At 42.3% G+C, this 13,516-nt stretch overlaps 1 protein-coding gene across 1 annotated transcript in view; it reads right to left on the bottom strand.

Annotated features, from left to right (window-relative positions):
• The window catches only part of SYNE2 (spectrin repeat containing nuclear envelope protein 2), a 550,589-nt gene that overhangs the window by 474,596 nt on the left and 62,477 nt on the right, over positions 1–13,516 (bottom strand). The window contains exon 2 of the mRNA XM_082274971.1: positions 8,287–8,403. Within this exon, the coding sequence (XP_082131097.1) occupies positions 8,287–8,368 (82 nt within the window). The 5' untranslated portion in view covers positions 8,369–8,403. The remainder of the gene's footprint in view (positions 1–8,286; positions 8,404–13,516) is intronic.

Genomic DNA, 13,516 nt, shown 5'->3' with positions numbered 1-13,516 from the left:
TATATATATATATATATATATATATATATCTTTAAAGGAAAACATACAAATATGTAGGTGTACAAAATTAGCCAGAATCATTGTCAAGATGTATCTTGACGCTGTTAAATTTTGCCTGTGCATCTAGGCATCAATAACCTCTGGCCACAAAAGGGAGACAAAACAATCACTGCTTAATGCACACACAAATAATCCATTCTAGAGCAGTTATAAAAAAATCACACTACTGTTCAAATACAAAACTGGCAAGTATCCTAAAGCAGTGACTTGTACGTTAAATAATTAGCCCACTGTGCAAATAAAAAACTGGCAAGTGTTGCTATCAATGAAATAATATTCTCTTCAATGATTCTAGTACAGTAGATACCTGTGTGAACAAGAGTAAGACCACACCTTAGCCGTGTCCAGCTTGGTATAAATACAACACAGTCAGCGAACACTCCATGTGCCAATGTTAATGGGTTTTCACTGCTGGTTGCAAAAACAGGCAAAGCTAGATGAGCAGGTGAAGATCTTAAGGCAAATTTATAAATTTTTGTTTTGAGGTAGACTAATTACTGTCTGGTTCCTTATTATTCAATTTTCATTGGCTGTTTGGACAACCAACCACAATTTAAAAAAAATACATTTATAGACTACTGTAATGGACAACATAGCATGTGTCAGTTGCCTGGCAACACACATTCTGGATAATAAAGGGTATAATATATCACTGGATTCTGTGATTACAACAAGCAAAAAAAAAAGTATATATAAACAAGTACCAAATAAAATCTTAGGTACTGGATAGAGTGACACCAATAGCCCAATGACGTTTCTTGTCCGAGAGTTTTGAGCCCAACCTTTCCAATACGTCTATCACCCCCTGCTGCTGCATTCTGCATTATTAAAAAAAAAAGTGACCAATCCTTGTTAGAACAGGTGAATGCAGGAAATCCGTTTGGCCCCAAATTTTGTCCTTCATTCACCCAATCTGGTTGCTGCCATACAGGAAATTACAAGTTTAATTTTAAAGCTAAATTTCAGGCAAACATTTAAAGTGATATTAAAGATTTGGGGTTTTTTACAATAAAATAACAAACATGTTCTACTTACCTGCTCTGTGTAATGGTTTTGCGCAGCCCCTATCCTCTTCTCTTGTCCCCCGGCGCTCCTGGCTCCTCCCTCCTGCTGAGTGCCCTTAGAGTAAGCAGCTTGCTATGAGAGTTCCCAAGACGCTGCTCTGTGTGTCCATTCACACACACAGCCATGGCTCGGCCCTGCCCCTCTCTCTCCTCATTGGCTCTGATTGACAGCAGAGGGAGCCTGCTGTCTCAGCCAATGAGGAGGAAGAGTCCCCAGAGAGCCGACGCTCTCGTGCACTGCCCTAGAGGAAGATCATGCTCAGGAAAGAATTAGGGGTGGCTGCTGCACACAGGTTTTTTACCTTCATGCAAAGAATGACCTTGAGCCTTTACACAGATTAAAAATATATAAGGGAGTGTTTTACCTGCCAAAGTATTTATTTCTGTCCATCCACGAGATTGTGATGGAAGGGAAGGAGACCAGATTTTCCTCTGCTGCAGTTTAGTAAAACTTACAGGTCTCCTCCGTGCCCCCACCATGTAACTGAACAAGTGAAAGAAAAAGCAGTGGACTGTTGAGATCATCTCTCTGATATCTCCTTCTATCAGCTTGCTCCATACACTGGAGTGTAACTGACTGGCTACTGACACTCCTTCCCCCAGTCTGAGCTCTACTGTACAGGGACTGCAAGAGACTGACACCAAGACACAATCAGGTGCTTACACTTGCACTAGAAAACACATTAAATGATATCTTAATACAGATGCATTAATGTGTTGTTTATTTCTACTGCTCTCTTCCTTCTTCCTTCTATTGCTCTCAGTCTCCTCTAAATTCCTTTTTTATTTTGCTGCTGTGACCCAACTTCCTTTTAAAGGGTGACTACGGTAATTTTCCATGATCCCACTGTGTGTAGGAATGTAGCCACCCGCTCAGGTTTTCTCCTTATGTACTATGGGATAAATAGTGTGCACGTGTAGTGTGCATAATATGCTCATTCCAAACAGGAAGTGAAGGGGAAAAGGAGAGGTTCAGGAGCTTTACAAGGAGGCAGAAAAAACATATTACAAAAGGCTTTCATGAAAAATAGATTACAGGGCCATTAAGTAGTGGAGGATGTGTATTCATTTTTTTTTGGAGAAAAAGGAATCGTATAGTGTCACTTTAAAGCTAAGGCTCCAGGGAAGTCCTACTTTTCCTTGATTTACTATTTTAGTGAGTTCCAGCTCACTTACACTTCCAGGTTAATATCCCTCATTCCAAAGCATGCCAAAAGTGCAATCAGAAAGCACATAGCTACTTTGCAGCACTTTTACATAATGTGTTAGAACAGGTTTTTATATCCCGCAGCCTGTAAGGAACATTCAATAAAACGTCAACATGGTTTTCATTTTTTTACTCATTATTAATGCCCAGATTCCCGAAGCAGGTTAGAGCTAGAGGACGCGCACATACCTCTGTTCACACTCATCACCTAACAAAGTGTGTGTGTATAATTATATATATTACATACACACACACTGGCCACTTTATTAGATACACCTTGATATTACCAGGTTGGACCCCCTTTTGCCTTCAGAACTGCCTTTATTGTTCGGGACATAGTTTTAACAAGGTGTTGAAAACATTCCTCAGAGATTTTGGTCCATAGTGACATGACAGCATCACGCAGTTGCTGCAAATTTGTCGGCTGCACATCCATGATGCCAATCGCCATTCCACCACATCCCAAAGGTGTTCTGTTGGATGGAGATCTGGTGAGTGTGGAGGCCATTGTAGTTCAGTGACCTCATTGTCATGTTAAAGAAAGCAGTGGTGAGATGATTTGAGCTTTGTGACATGGTGCATTATCCTGCTGGAAGGAGCCATCAGAAGATGGGTACACTGTAGTCATAAAGGGATGGACATGGTCAGCAACAATACTCAGGTAGGCCGTGGTGTTTAACCACTTTCCGCATTATAGTATTGGGTAACGGCTCTTTTAAGATCAAAACCAACATTATGTTACCACATACTTGTTACCACATACTTGTTATTCTTTATATAATCCTATATATTCTATCTAATATGCCGACCCCATAATACCCTAATATTCATTTTATTATTCCCCCCCCCCCCCCCCTTTGCTTTCATATACTTTCCGCATTCTAACATACCGGTACGTCGGTACACTTTGCGGGGTTATACCGTGATGATGCCTCTAGCTAGACGCATCATCCCGGTACCGTGGTTTGAAGCCGACGGTCGGCTTTCCGCCGGTAACGACCGATGCGGCTCGGGAGCCGCTCGATCGTTACCCGTCTGAGCGGGAGGGGACGTTCCCCCCCCCCTCCTGCCGCCTTCCGTGGCTTTGCTCGGGGCTCCCGTCCCACCGGGAGCTACGAGCACCCAGCCGGCACGTCCGCTGGCTGGATGGAGTCCCGATGAATGCTGGAAACGCCATCGATCGGGTCTCCGATGACGTAACCCGGAGGCGGCGTCCATGACGTCACTTCCGGGTTGCTGTGCTGCAAAAGGCGGCAGATTTGAAAAACGGCTGTATGCAAAAATGCCGTTTTCGACGTTTTGCATACAGGGAAGTGTAGTGGAGGGGTCTAGGGTCTTTTAGACCCTCGATCCCTCCATAAAGTGTACCTGTCACTACATATTGGTGTCACAAGGGATGTTTACATTGCTTGTGACAGCAATAAAAGTGATCAGATTTTTTTTTTTTTTTTTAAACCTGTAATAAAGTTAAAAAAAAGAAAAAAAAATAGGAAAAAAAAATTTTTAGCCGCCCCGTCACCGTTAGTTCGCGCACAAAAAAAACGTATACGCAAGTCGAGCCGCGAATTAAATCGCTATTCAAACCACACGTGAGGTATCGCCGCGATCGCCAGAGCGTGGGCAATAATTTAAACAAAAGAGCTACACTCTAACTCTAAACTGGTAACCGTTAAATAAATTTAAAGCGTCGCAGATTGAGATCTCTATTGACCGTAGTTTGTCGCCATCCCACGGGGGGGCGCAATTTTAAACCGTAACATGTTGGGTATCTATTTACTCGGCGTGACATCATCTTTCACAATGTACAAAAAAAAATGGGCTAACTTTACTGTTTAGTATTTTTTAAATGCAGTGAAATGTGATTTTTCAAATATTTTCCAAAAAAATGGCGTTTTAAAGACCGCTGCGCAAATACCGCGTGACAAAAATTTTTGCAATGACCGAAATTTTATTCTCCAGAGTCTTTGCTAAAAATATATATATATATATAATGTTTGGGGGTTCTAAGTAGTTTTCTAGGAAAAAATACTGGTTTTAACTTGTAAACAAAAAGTGTCCGAAATAGGGCTGGGGCTTAAGTGGTTAAACGATGCTCAATTGGTACTAAGCGGCCCAAAGTGTGCTAAGAAAATATTCCCCACACCATTACACTACCTGCTTGAACTATTGATACAAGGCAGGATGGATCTATGCTTTCATGTTGTTTACGCCAAATTCTGACCCTACCATCTGAATGTCGGAGCTGAAATCAAGACTCAGACCAGGCAACGTTTTTCCAATCTTCTATTGTCCAATCAGAGCCTGTGCGAATTGTAACATCAGTTTCCTGTTCTTAGCTAACAGGAGTTGCACCTGTTGTGGTCTTCTGCTGCTGTAGGTCATCTGCTTCAAGGTTCAATGTGTTGTGTGTTCAGAGATGGTATTCTGCATACCTTGTTTGTAATTCGTGGGTATTTGAGTTACTGTCACCTATCATCTGGAACCAGTCTGCCCATATTCCTCTGACCTCAACAAGGCATTTTCATCCAGACAACTGCCGCTCACTGGATATTTTCTCTTTTTCGGACCATTCTCTGTAAACCCTAGAGATGGTTGTGCATGAATATCACAGGAGATCAGCAGTTTTTGAAATACTCAGACCAGCCCGTCTGGCACCAAAAACCATACCACGTTCAAAGTCACTAAAATCCCCTTTCTTCCCCATTCTGATGCGCGGTTTAAACTTCAGCAAGTCATCTTCATTACGTCTAGATGCCTTTATGCATTGAGTTGCTGCCATGTGATTGGCTGATTTGCAATTTGTGTTACCAAGCAATTGAACAGGTGTACCAATTAAAGTGGCCAGTGAGTGTGTGTGTGTGTGTGTGTGTGTGTATAATATTATATATATATATATATATATATATATATATAGAGATTATATTACTGTATCTGGTATATTGTACAGCATCTACATCTCAAAGTGAGTGTGCGTATATATATATATATATATATACACACACACACACACACATATACTGTATCTGGTATATATAGGATCTATATCTCAAAGACAATATTTTCGCTGAGGGTAGAGCACAGGGTGGTGAGATGTGAATCACACAACACCAGGCAGGGTCAAAGGAAAAGTGCAGTCGACGTTCGTATCTCTGGTCCTGTTTTATCTCTAGGTGTTTCCTAAATAAACAGGGAGGGGCAATAATATTGTAGGATTGCCTGATCCCCTAAAGTCATTTCTGGTATGTGTAAATAAAAGGCAGCAGTTCAATATTTTTACCATCTATTGATCTGGCAGTGCAAAAGTACTAATGGTCTTGTAAAACGGCATACTACTTACAAACGGCTTATAGCGTGCGAGTTCAAAGTACATCCAGCTACAGTACAATAAAAGCGTAAAATGTTAAAACAGACATGAGATGATGATTGTCTGCTGAGGCTGATGATGTTGACTGAATTGGGCGAAGATTTATTATAAGTCTATGGGTGGATGTCATTCATTTTTGTAATCATGCACTGATCAGCTTTAACCCAGAGGCGTAACTAGAACCTTCAGGGCCCCGATGCAAGAAACCATGAAGGGCCCCCCAGACCCCTGGCCGGGGCCCTTCCCTTCAAGCCCGGGGCTCTTCCCACTAATCCTGGGGCTCTTTACTCTCATTGCATGGCCTTTTATTATGGTCCCGCATCAGGATCCTTTCACAAGTTCTGCAGTGGGCCCCCTTCCTGCAATCTTGGGGCCTCCCCACAGTGGTGAAATGCCAGGGCCCGGTCGCAAGTGTGACCTTTGAGATCCTAGAGGTTCACCCACTGTTTTGCTACCGGGCCCCCTGGAGCATGGGGCCCGGTAGCGATTGCAACCCCTGCAACCCCTGTAGTTACGCCCCTGCTTTAACCCACCTAATACTGAGCCTTACCAATAACAACTAGACTGATCAACCTTACCTATACTAAAGAGATATGTAGGCTGCCATCGTGGACTTATCCTTCTAAAAATGATAGCTGCCAGGCAGTCATGCCAAGACAGACCTGCCCTGTTGAGGAATGGGCTCCACTCGACCTCTGAGGGTACATTGTGGTATCTGGCACCAAGCCGTCAGTAGCAGACACTTTCAGTCGTGTAAATTGTGAGGTGGGCCTTCCTTGGATCGTATTTGTTTTTTCAGCACATCCCACAGAAGCTCAATTGGATTTAAATCTGGAAAATTTGGAGTCCAAATCAACACCTCAAACTCATTGTTGTGTTCCCCAAACCACATGTCAAGTAATATCCACATAAATGACAGGCCCCGAGATTTTCCAGCAGAACATTATCCAAAGCATCACACTGCCTCTGCCAATATGCCTTCCTTTATACTGAAACCTGGTGCCATCTCTTCCCCGGGTAAGCAACACACACACACCTAGCCATCCACATTATGTAAAAGAAAACAGGATTCAGACCAGGCCACCTTCATCCATTGCGCCGTGGTCCAGTTCTGATGCTCATATGCCCTTTGTTGGCACTCTAGGCTGTAGACATGGGTCAGCATGGGCACCCTGACCAGTCTGCAGCTACACAGCCCCATACACAAACTGCAATGCCCATCTTTTTTGCTTTTATAACATCAATTTCAGGGACAACATGTTTACTAGTTGCCTAATATATCCCACTGACTTTCAGGTCATTGTAACAGGATAACAAATGTTGTTCACTTAACTGGTCATAAAGTTATGGCTGATTGGTGTATGCTCAGTAGGTATTAGTTATGCTTCTGAAAGGTTTACCGTAAGTGATCTTGAAAACAACGTATTTTTACGTAGATGTATACCCTTAGGCCTCCTTCACACAGGCGATTACATGCATACACTGTATTCCAGATGCAAAAATCAGTGATAACCATGTGAAGGAGGCTCAACTGATCAATATTTAGCCCTGGTTCACACCATTGCGAATTTGAAGTCACGTGACTTCAAAGCAGTGCTATTTTATGTGCAGCTTGCTGAGATCTGTGCACCTTAATTTAACAGATGTCAATGCAAGTCACACTGAAATCACACAAATAGTCCAGAAACCTTTTTCAACCTTTAGGCTACATTCACACCTGAGCGTAGCGTTTTTGCGCGTTTTTTACCACAATTTTACAGGCGTTTTTACAGGCGTGTTTTGTGCAGGCGTTTTTAGATTGAATAGAGACCAATGGAAAACGCCTGTAATCTGCCCAAAAAGAAGCTCGTGTACTTTTTTGAGCGTTGGGCGTTTTGCTCACAGCGTCAAAATGCTCAGATGTGAACAGGGGCCATTGAAATGAATAGGATTTGTCTTGTTGGGCGTTTTGAGAGCTGATCCTAGAGCAGAAAAACTCCCCAAAAACGCCCCAAAACGCCTAAATGTAAACGGAGCCTTAGTCGCAACAATTTGAATAGTTCTATTGCCACAAAAGGGGTGCAACTTGTCATGCAACTTTGAGCTGTCCAGTTGCATTTAAAAAGTCGCACAGGTGTGAACCAGGGCTTAGTTTTGCCTATGTACCGTATAAGGCAATAACCAAATATTTTTCTTTTAACGTTTTTATCTTTTTTACCTTTTTTTTTTATCACAGTGCTACAGACTTCCTTCACTTGCTCCAGCAGTGGCTACATGGCATTACTGAGGGTGGGTTTTCTGATGCGGACACTGGCAGAAAATGTGTTGGCATGGATCTTTCCCTGTAAAAGCCCATGTTACATGGTGACAACACAGGCCGACAAAAGAGGAGACAAGAACAAGGTTGCCACCCCATAACAGGAAGTACCTGAAGGACCAGATATCTTAGTTCAGGTTAAACGAAATATTGAAATTACTTGTGAAACTGCATTAAGAGATTATATGAGACTTTAGTAATTGGCTTTACATCTACTTTATGTCTGTGCTTTCCAATTTCTGATTGATTGTTTTCTGAAAATAAAAATCATAAGTCCAAATAAAAGGCGACTGACCTTGTAGCACTTGTTGGCGCTGATCTATGGCGAGCTGCTGATCCTCTCCAGCAGATATCGAGGACCCACTGTCGGAGGACATGTTGTAGACCTCATAGGTAATGGGTCTTCCTGGGTCTGTAAGAAGAAATGCATAGCTAAGATCCAGAATGAATGCAGAAGGTAACATAAAAAGTGCATTATCAGCATTCTCAACAGCAAGAATCTCCACCCAGTCTGCCCTGCGGCTATTTTTATATAGATAGTCTATATTCGTTTCCAAAAAACAGTTCAAATCAGATTGTGCTCAAGTTCCACACTGGATTCATTCCAGGATAAGCTCCAACCAGAATTGGGTACCCCAGCAGCAATCATACTTCACTCATACATTTGTTGAACGCTGGAAATTGACTTCAGATTACGTTGTGTTTGGATTAGTTACACTTTGTCACCTACAAAGCCAAATTAGAGAAACTGAATTGGGATGAGTTGCTAGCAAAAATGAAGCTGCATGGCCAGCCTTACCAATTATAACCAGACTGATCAACTTTACCTGTACTAAAGGAATATGTAGGTTGCCATTGATCACTTATCCTTCTGAAAATGATAGCTGTCTGGCAGTCATGCTGATCCAATGACCAGGAATAAGCATGCCGACTGTGTGTCTGTACAAAAAAATGCCGCCGACATTTTTGGAAGATCAGTAATGGCAGCTCCCACATTTGTTCTGGGACGATTCATAGTAATGCAACAAATATACAGCTTAAAGTTTAAGACATTTTTTTTCTTTTTTAATTTTGGGTCAGTTTTGGTTTTTGATTACATATTTGCCACCAAATAAAAGCCTGAACTATTCTGAAAATAACAAGGTATAATCTACCTGGATACACTAAGTAGATGCAACACAATGTACAATTTTACTAAGGGTTGCCTCTGAAGAGTGATCGGTGATGGATCTCTTTTCAGAAAGTGTCATGAGTAGACGATATGCTGCCTCCTCACAGTCTTTTTTTTACCCCAAAAGCCCACATCACTGTGCAACATCCGTGTGCATTGCACGCAGGTGCAGCATGGCCACCAGTCATTTCAATGGGTTGTGTTCTGTCTGTAGTACTGCTCATCGATTTGGATGGGGGTATACTTCTTGCAGTGCCTCGATGTCGTGGCAAATATAAAACCACATCTGTCTGCCTTTGCAGCTTAAGGGGGAGCTGTGGATGGGCAGTAGAAAACTTGGCTCAGCTACCTGTTTTTACCCCCCCACCAACTGCAAGCATGTGCCACTTTACCTTAACATACCAAAAATACAGCACTAGGTTCAGGTGTTAAGATTTGTTTTACCTTCAGGAATTAAGGGGTTAAGGTGCATGCAAATGTTTATTAGTTCCAAAATCCTGAAGCGTACAATCCTTGTACAATGAAAGTGGGGTGCACCATATGCGCTTGCGTCAGTTAAAGTGGTTGCAAACCCTTACATATACACAGTGAATTGACGAGCCACAGGTGATACACAGACCTGAAACAAATCCTCCTACATAAGTTGTACCGGTCTATCTGCAGTCTTCTCTTCAGTTGTTCAAAGTCTAGAATTTATAAAGCTCGTCTGAGCTGTCAGAAAAAAGGGGACTGGGAGCTGAACTACACTCTGCAGAACTCAGTGAGGAGAGCTCTGAGGGCTGATTGGAGGGAAGGGACACACCCCCTTTCACACAGCACACAGGAACAGAGTGGAGGCTGTCAATCAGCTGGATGTCCCTCCCTTGTCACCATTTTTCTCCTTGTGTCAGAAAAACTTGTCAGAAGTGATTCATGCTGATAGAGGAACGAAGCAGCAGACAGAAATGACACTTGGTTCTCTGGATTGAGGAAGTACACACTATAGACCAATGGTTCTCATCTCCTGTCCTCAGGACCCACTAACAGGCCAGGTTTGCAAGATCACTAAAGGTAAAATAATTCATAGAATCCTAAAACCATCAGCAGCCCAATAAATAGTGGAGATGGTACTTCCTGTAGTATAATTATCGTTCGGTAATTTATGACCAGGAGCTCCAGCAACTGTTACAGTCAATAAAATAAAAGTTGGGGTCCCGCCTAGGCAAGAACTCCAGCAGAAAAGTTACAATTGAAGCTCAAACACCAATATAAATGCAAAAAACTATTTTATTGAAAAATAGACTGGCTTACAAAAACCAGCTGCTAAAGAAATGCAACAGGCAAAGACCTTAAAACACCCAGTGACAACCCACATAAATACCGGTCACACAAACCAGCACATAAACGGGTCCCACACGTCCATTCATGCTCTCCATTCAGGAACCTTAGACTAGGGATCGACTGATTATCGGCAAAGTGCCCGATATGCACTTTCCCCAATATATCGTAATCGGCCCTAGTGGTTACTGATATTGCCGATATTTCGGGAAAGTGCATGTACCGGAGTGAGGTCTGCAGCTAGAGGCATCACCCCAGTACCAGTGTCCATAGCCGACGGTCGGCTGTCTTGCAATTACAAGGAGAGGGAGGGGACATCCCACCCCCTCCCGCGGCTCGCCTGGGTCCTGTCGCACTGGGAGACCCGGGCAACCAGCCTGCACGACCGCTGAAGAGAAGACCTGATCAAAGTCGCATTCGGCTCTGATCACGTCTCCATGTAAAAACCTGGAAGTGATGTCATGCCATCACTTCCAGGTACTCCGTGCCAAATTTAAAAAAATGACAGCATACAAAAAGCATTTTGAATGCTTTTAAGTGCAGAGGAGGGGTTTGGGGTCTTTTAAACCCCCAGATCCCTCCACAGGAGTACCTGTCAAAAAAATAAAATAAAATTTTTTTTAATGTACTAAAATATCGGCCGATACGGATATGTGATGACCAAAATATCGGTATCGGCAATAAAAAAACGATATCGGTCGATCACTAGCATATAATCCTGAGTGTCAATGTCAAATTATCTTTTAAAGTAGCAATATACATAATTTAGTCAAGACATCGCTCAGTTTAAGCAGGTGGAAGATTCATAGCAACATATAGCTCCATGCAACTAATTACACCTCCGGATAGTAATCCTAATTTAATCAATAGGGAACAGGTTCAGCATTTCTTTTTCCAGGAGGACAATTCCAAATAAGAATGGCAAAATCAAGGGAGCCGGGTTTGCAAGATAACTGAAATACATCCCAGGTGTTATAATTTGCTGCTCAGTAATTGCAGTATTCTAGTCTGCATCTCCCCAAGGTAATACTTAATATCTGGCTTGTTACTGGTTCCTGAGGACAGGAGTTGGGAACCACTGCTATAGAGGATTAGGATTTGTTTATATTTCATGTCTGAGGTTTACAACCACTTTAATGCTGAAGCAGAAGTGTTTGGGGGTTATACAAGAACAACCATCTACACCCATTTACTTGTATTGGCAGCTGTACAAGGCACTGGTGTCTAACCAGGAGCAGGAACATGCTGGGGGATTTTACGCTCAAGGACTTTGGAGCTAATAAACGTCCATGTGCACGAGGTCCCAATACATTCAGTTTATATTTAATCAAACTGGCCCTTGCACTTCATAGCTTTTGGCAAATAATCTGATTGTGGGCAATAAAAATCTGTCACAATCAGCGCTCCAGTTATCAAGTGACATAATTGTATTTCAAAGAGAAAGCTATTCTAGCGTGTCACAAGATAAAAGGAGCCGGTTTCACCATATTAACAACATGAAACAAAACATATAAACAAAAGACGTTCTGGTTCCCAAGCAGTTAAATTGACATTTCATTATGGATTTGCTTAAATCTGATCTCTTCTGGCATTGTAATTTTAATCTCATCAGCTTAAAGGATTTTAGCAAGTCTTTGTAAAAGCGCAGACCATGGTCACCGTGCTAGGAAACGCTCGCACCTACAAATCAGGAGCTCGGGATGGCTTATTAGCTGATAAACACACCAACCACTACTGCTGCTCTGAGACCAGGCAAATGACCCGCCAGACATGGAGGGATTTGCCAACTGCTTGTTACAGGGCTGTGCAATGCTGCCCATTGTCCAGGATTGTGCCCGCATAGGTTCCCATAGTACCTTTATCATAGCTCCCAACTGTCTCTGATTTTGAGGGACTGTCCCTGATTTGGAACACTGCCCCTCTGTCCCCCTTTCCTCCTCATTTGTTCCTCATCTTAGTCTGATCGTTATAGTTGTATATAAATTGCACTATTTATCTTTCAAAAAACTTTCCAGTGCTAAACCTTTCATCCAAATTTCTAAATTGCTGCATTTGTAAAGGACAAAAACCAGTATAAAAGCAATAGTAGGGGTTAAAAAAAAAAAAAAAAAAAAAAAAAACTAACTAATCTTTTTTGTATGGTGCCCATTGTGATGTTAATAAATAACTTTATAAAATAATATAATTGTCCCTTGTCAGAGCTTTTTAAATCCACCACTAGCAGCACGTGGTCTTGCATTCTCTTCTTATTCTAGTAATTACCCGGATGTGGCACAGGTTAAGGTCCCTTTTATTTTCTAATCTTTTTTGTGTATAATCTCCTGTAAGGGGGCGTGGCAGGGGGTGTGTCCTATGCCTAGTTATTTTTGCGAATAGGCGTCCCTCGTTCCCATCTCAAAAAGTTGGGAGGTCTGCCTTTATGATTGGATTTAGATGCAGTTTTAAACCCCATAACTGAGGAATTCATGCAATTTTCATATTGAACCAAATTATTGAACAATGAGCCCAGAATCACAATGTGGTGCTTTAACATGCGTTGGGGTAATAAAGTAGCCAGGCCATTTTGAATGGAACACGTGGCAATTTTAACACGTGGCAATCTGTACCTTCTTTTTAAAGGTGCACATCACAACGCTTGAAGGGTTTTCATCTGTGCCCTGTGGTGTCCTAAAATGCCAGTCGGTTATGGTGGCTTGGGGAGCCATTCAAAATGGCTTTGCCTTGCACCATGATTCATGCGCTAATGTGATTTGCGGTATTGCACTGTGAAACATTTGTTTTACAGCAATGTAAATTTGTGAATCAAGACTGAGTAATGCCTGGTACACATTAGTAGCATTTTTTTTTTATTCAACGCAGCAGGGCTGAACGAAAAAAAAAAACATTGACGGCTCAGAAGGAGCCGCTGTACTAATTATCTGATGTTAGTACAGCGATCTCCCCTGCTGTGATATTGTGTTCTGACAGGGGGATGGGGGATCCCCCCCCCCCTGCTAGAACAATCCAGTCAATGCTCTCAGCCATTGGCTGACAGCGC

This window comes from Pelophylax lessonae (assembly GCF_965119305.1).
Source record: "Pelophylax lessonae genome assembly, chromosome: 13".
Lineage (NCBI taxonomy): Eukaryota > Metazoa > Chordata > Amphibia > Anura > Ranidae > Pelophylax > Pelophylax lessonae.
This window is presented reverse-complemented; position numbering and strand designations above follow the sequence as displayed.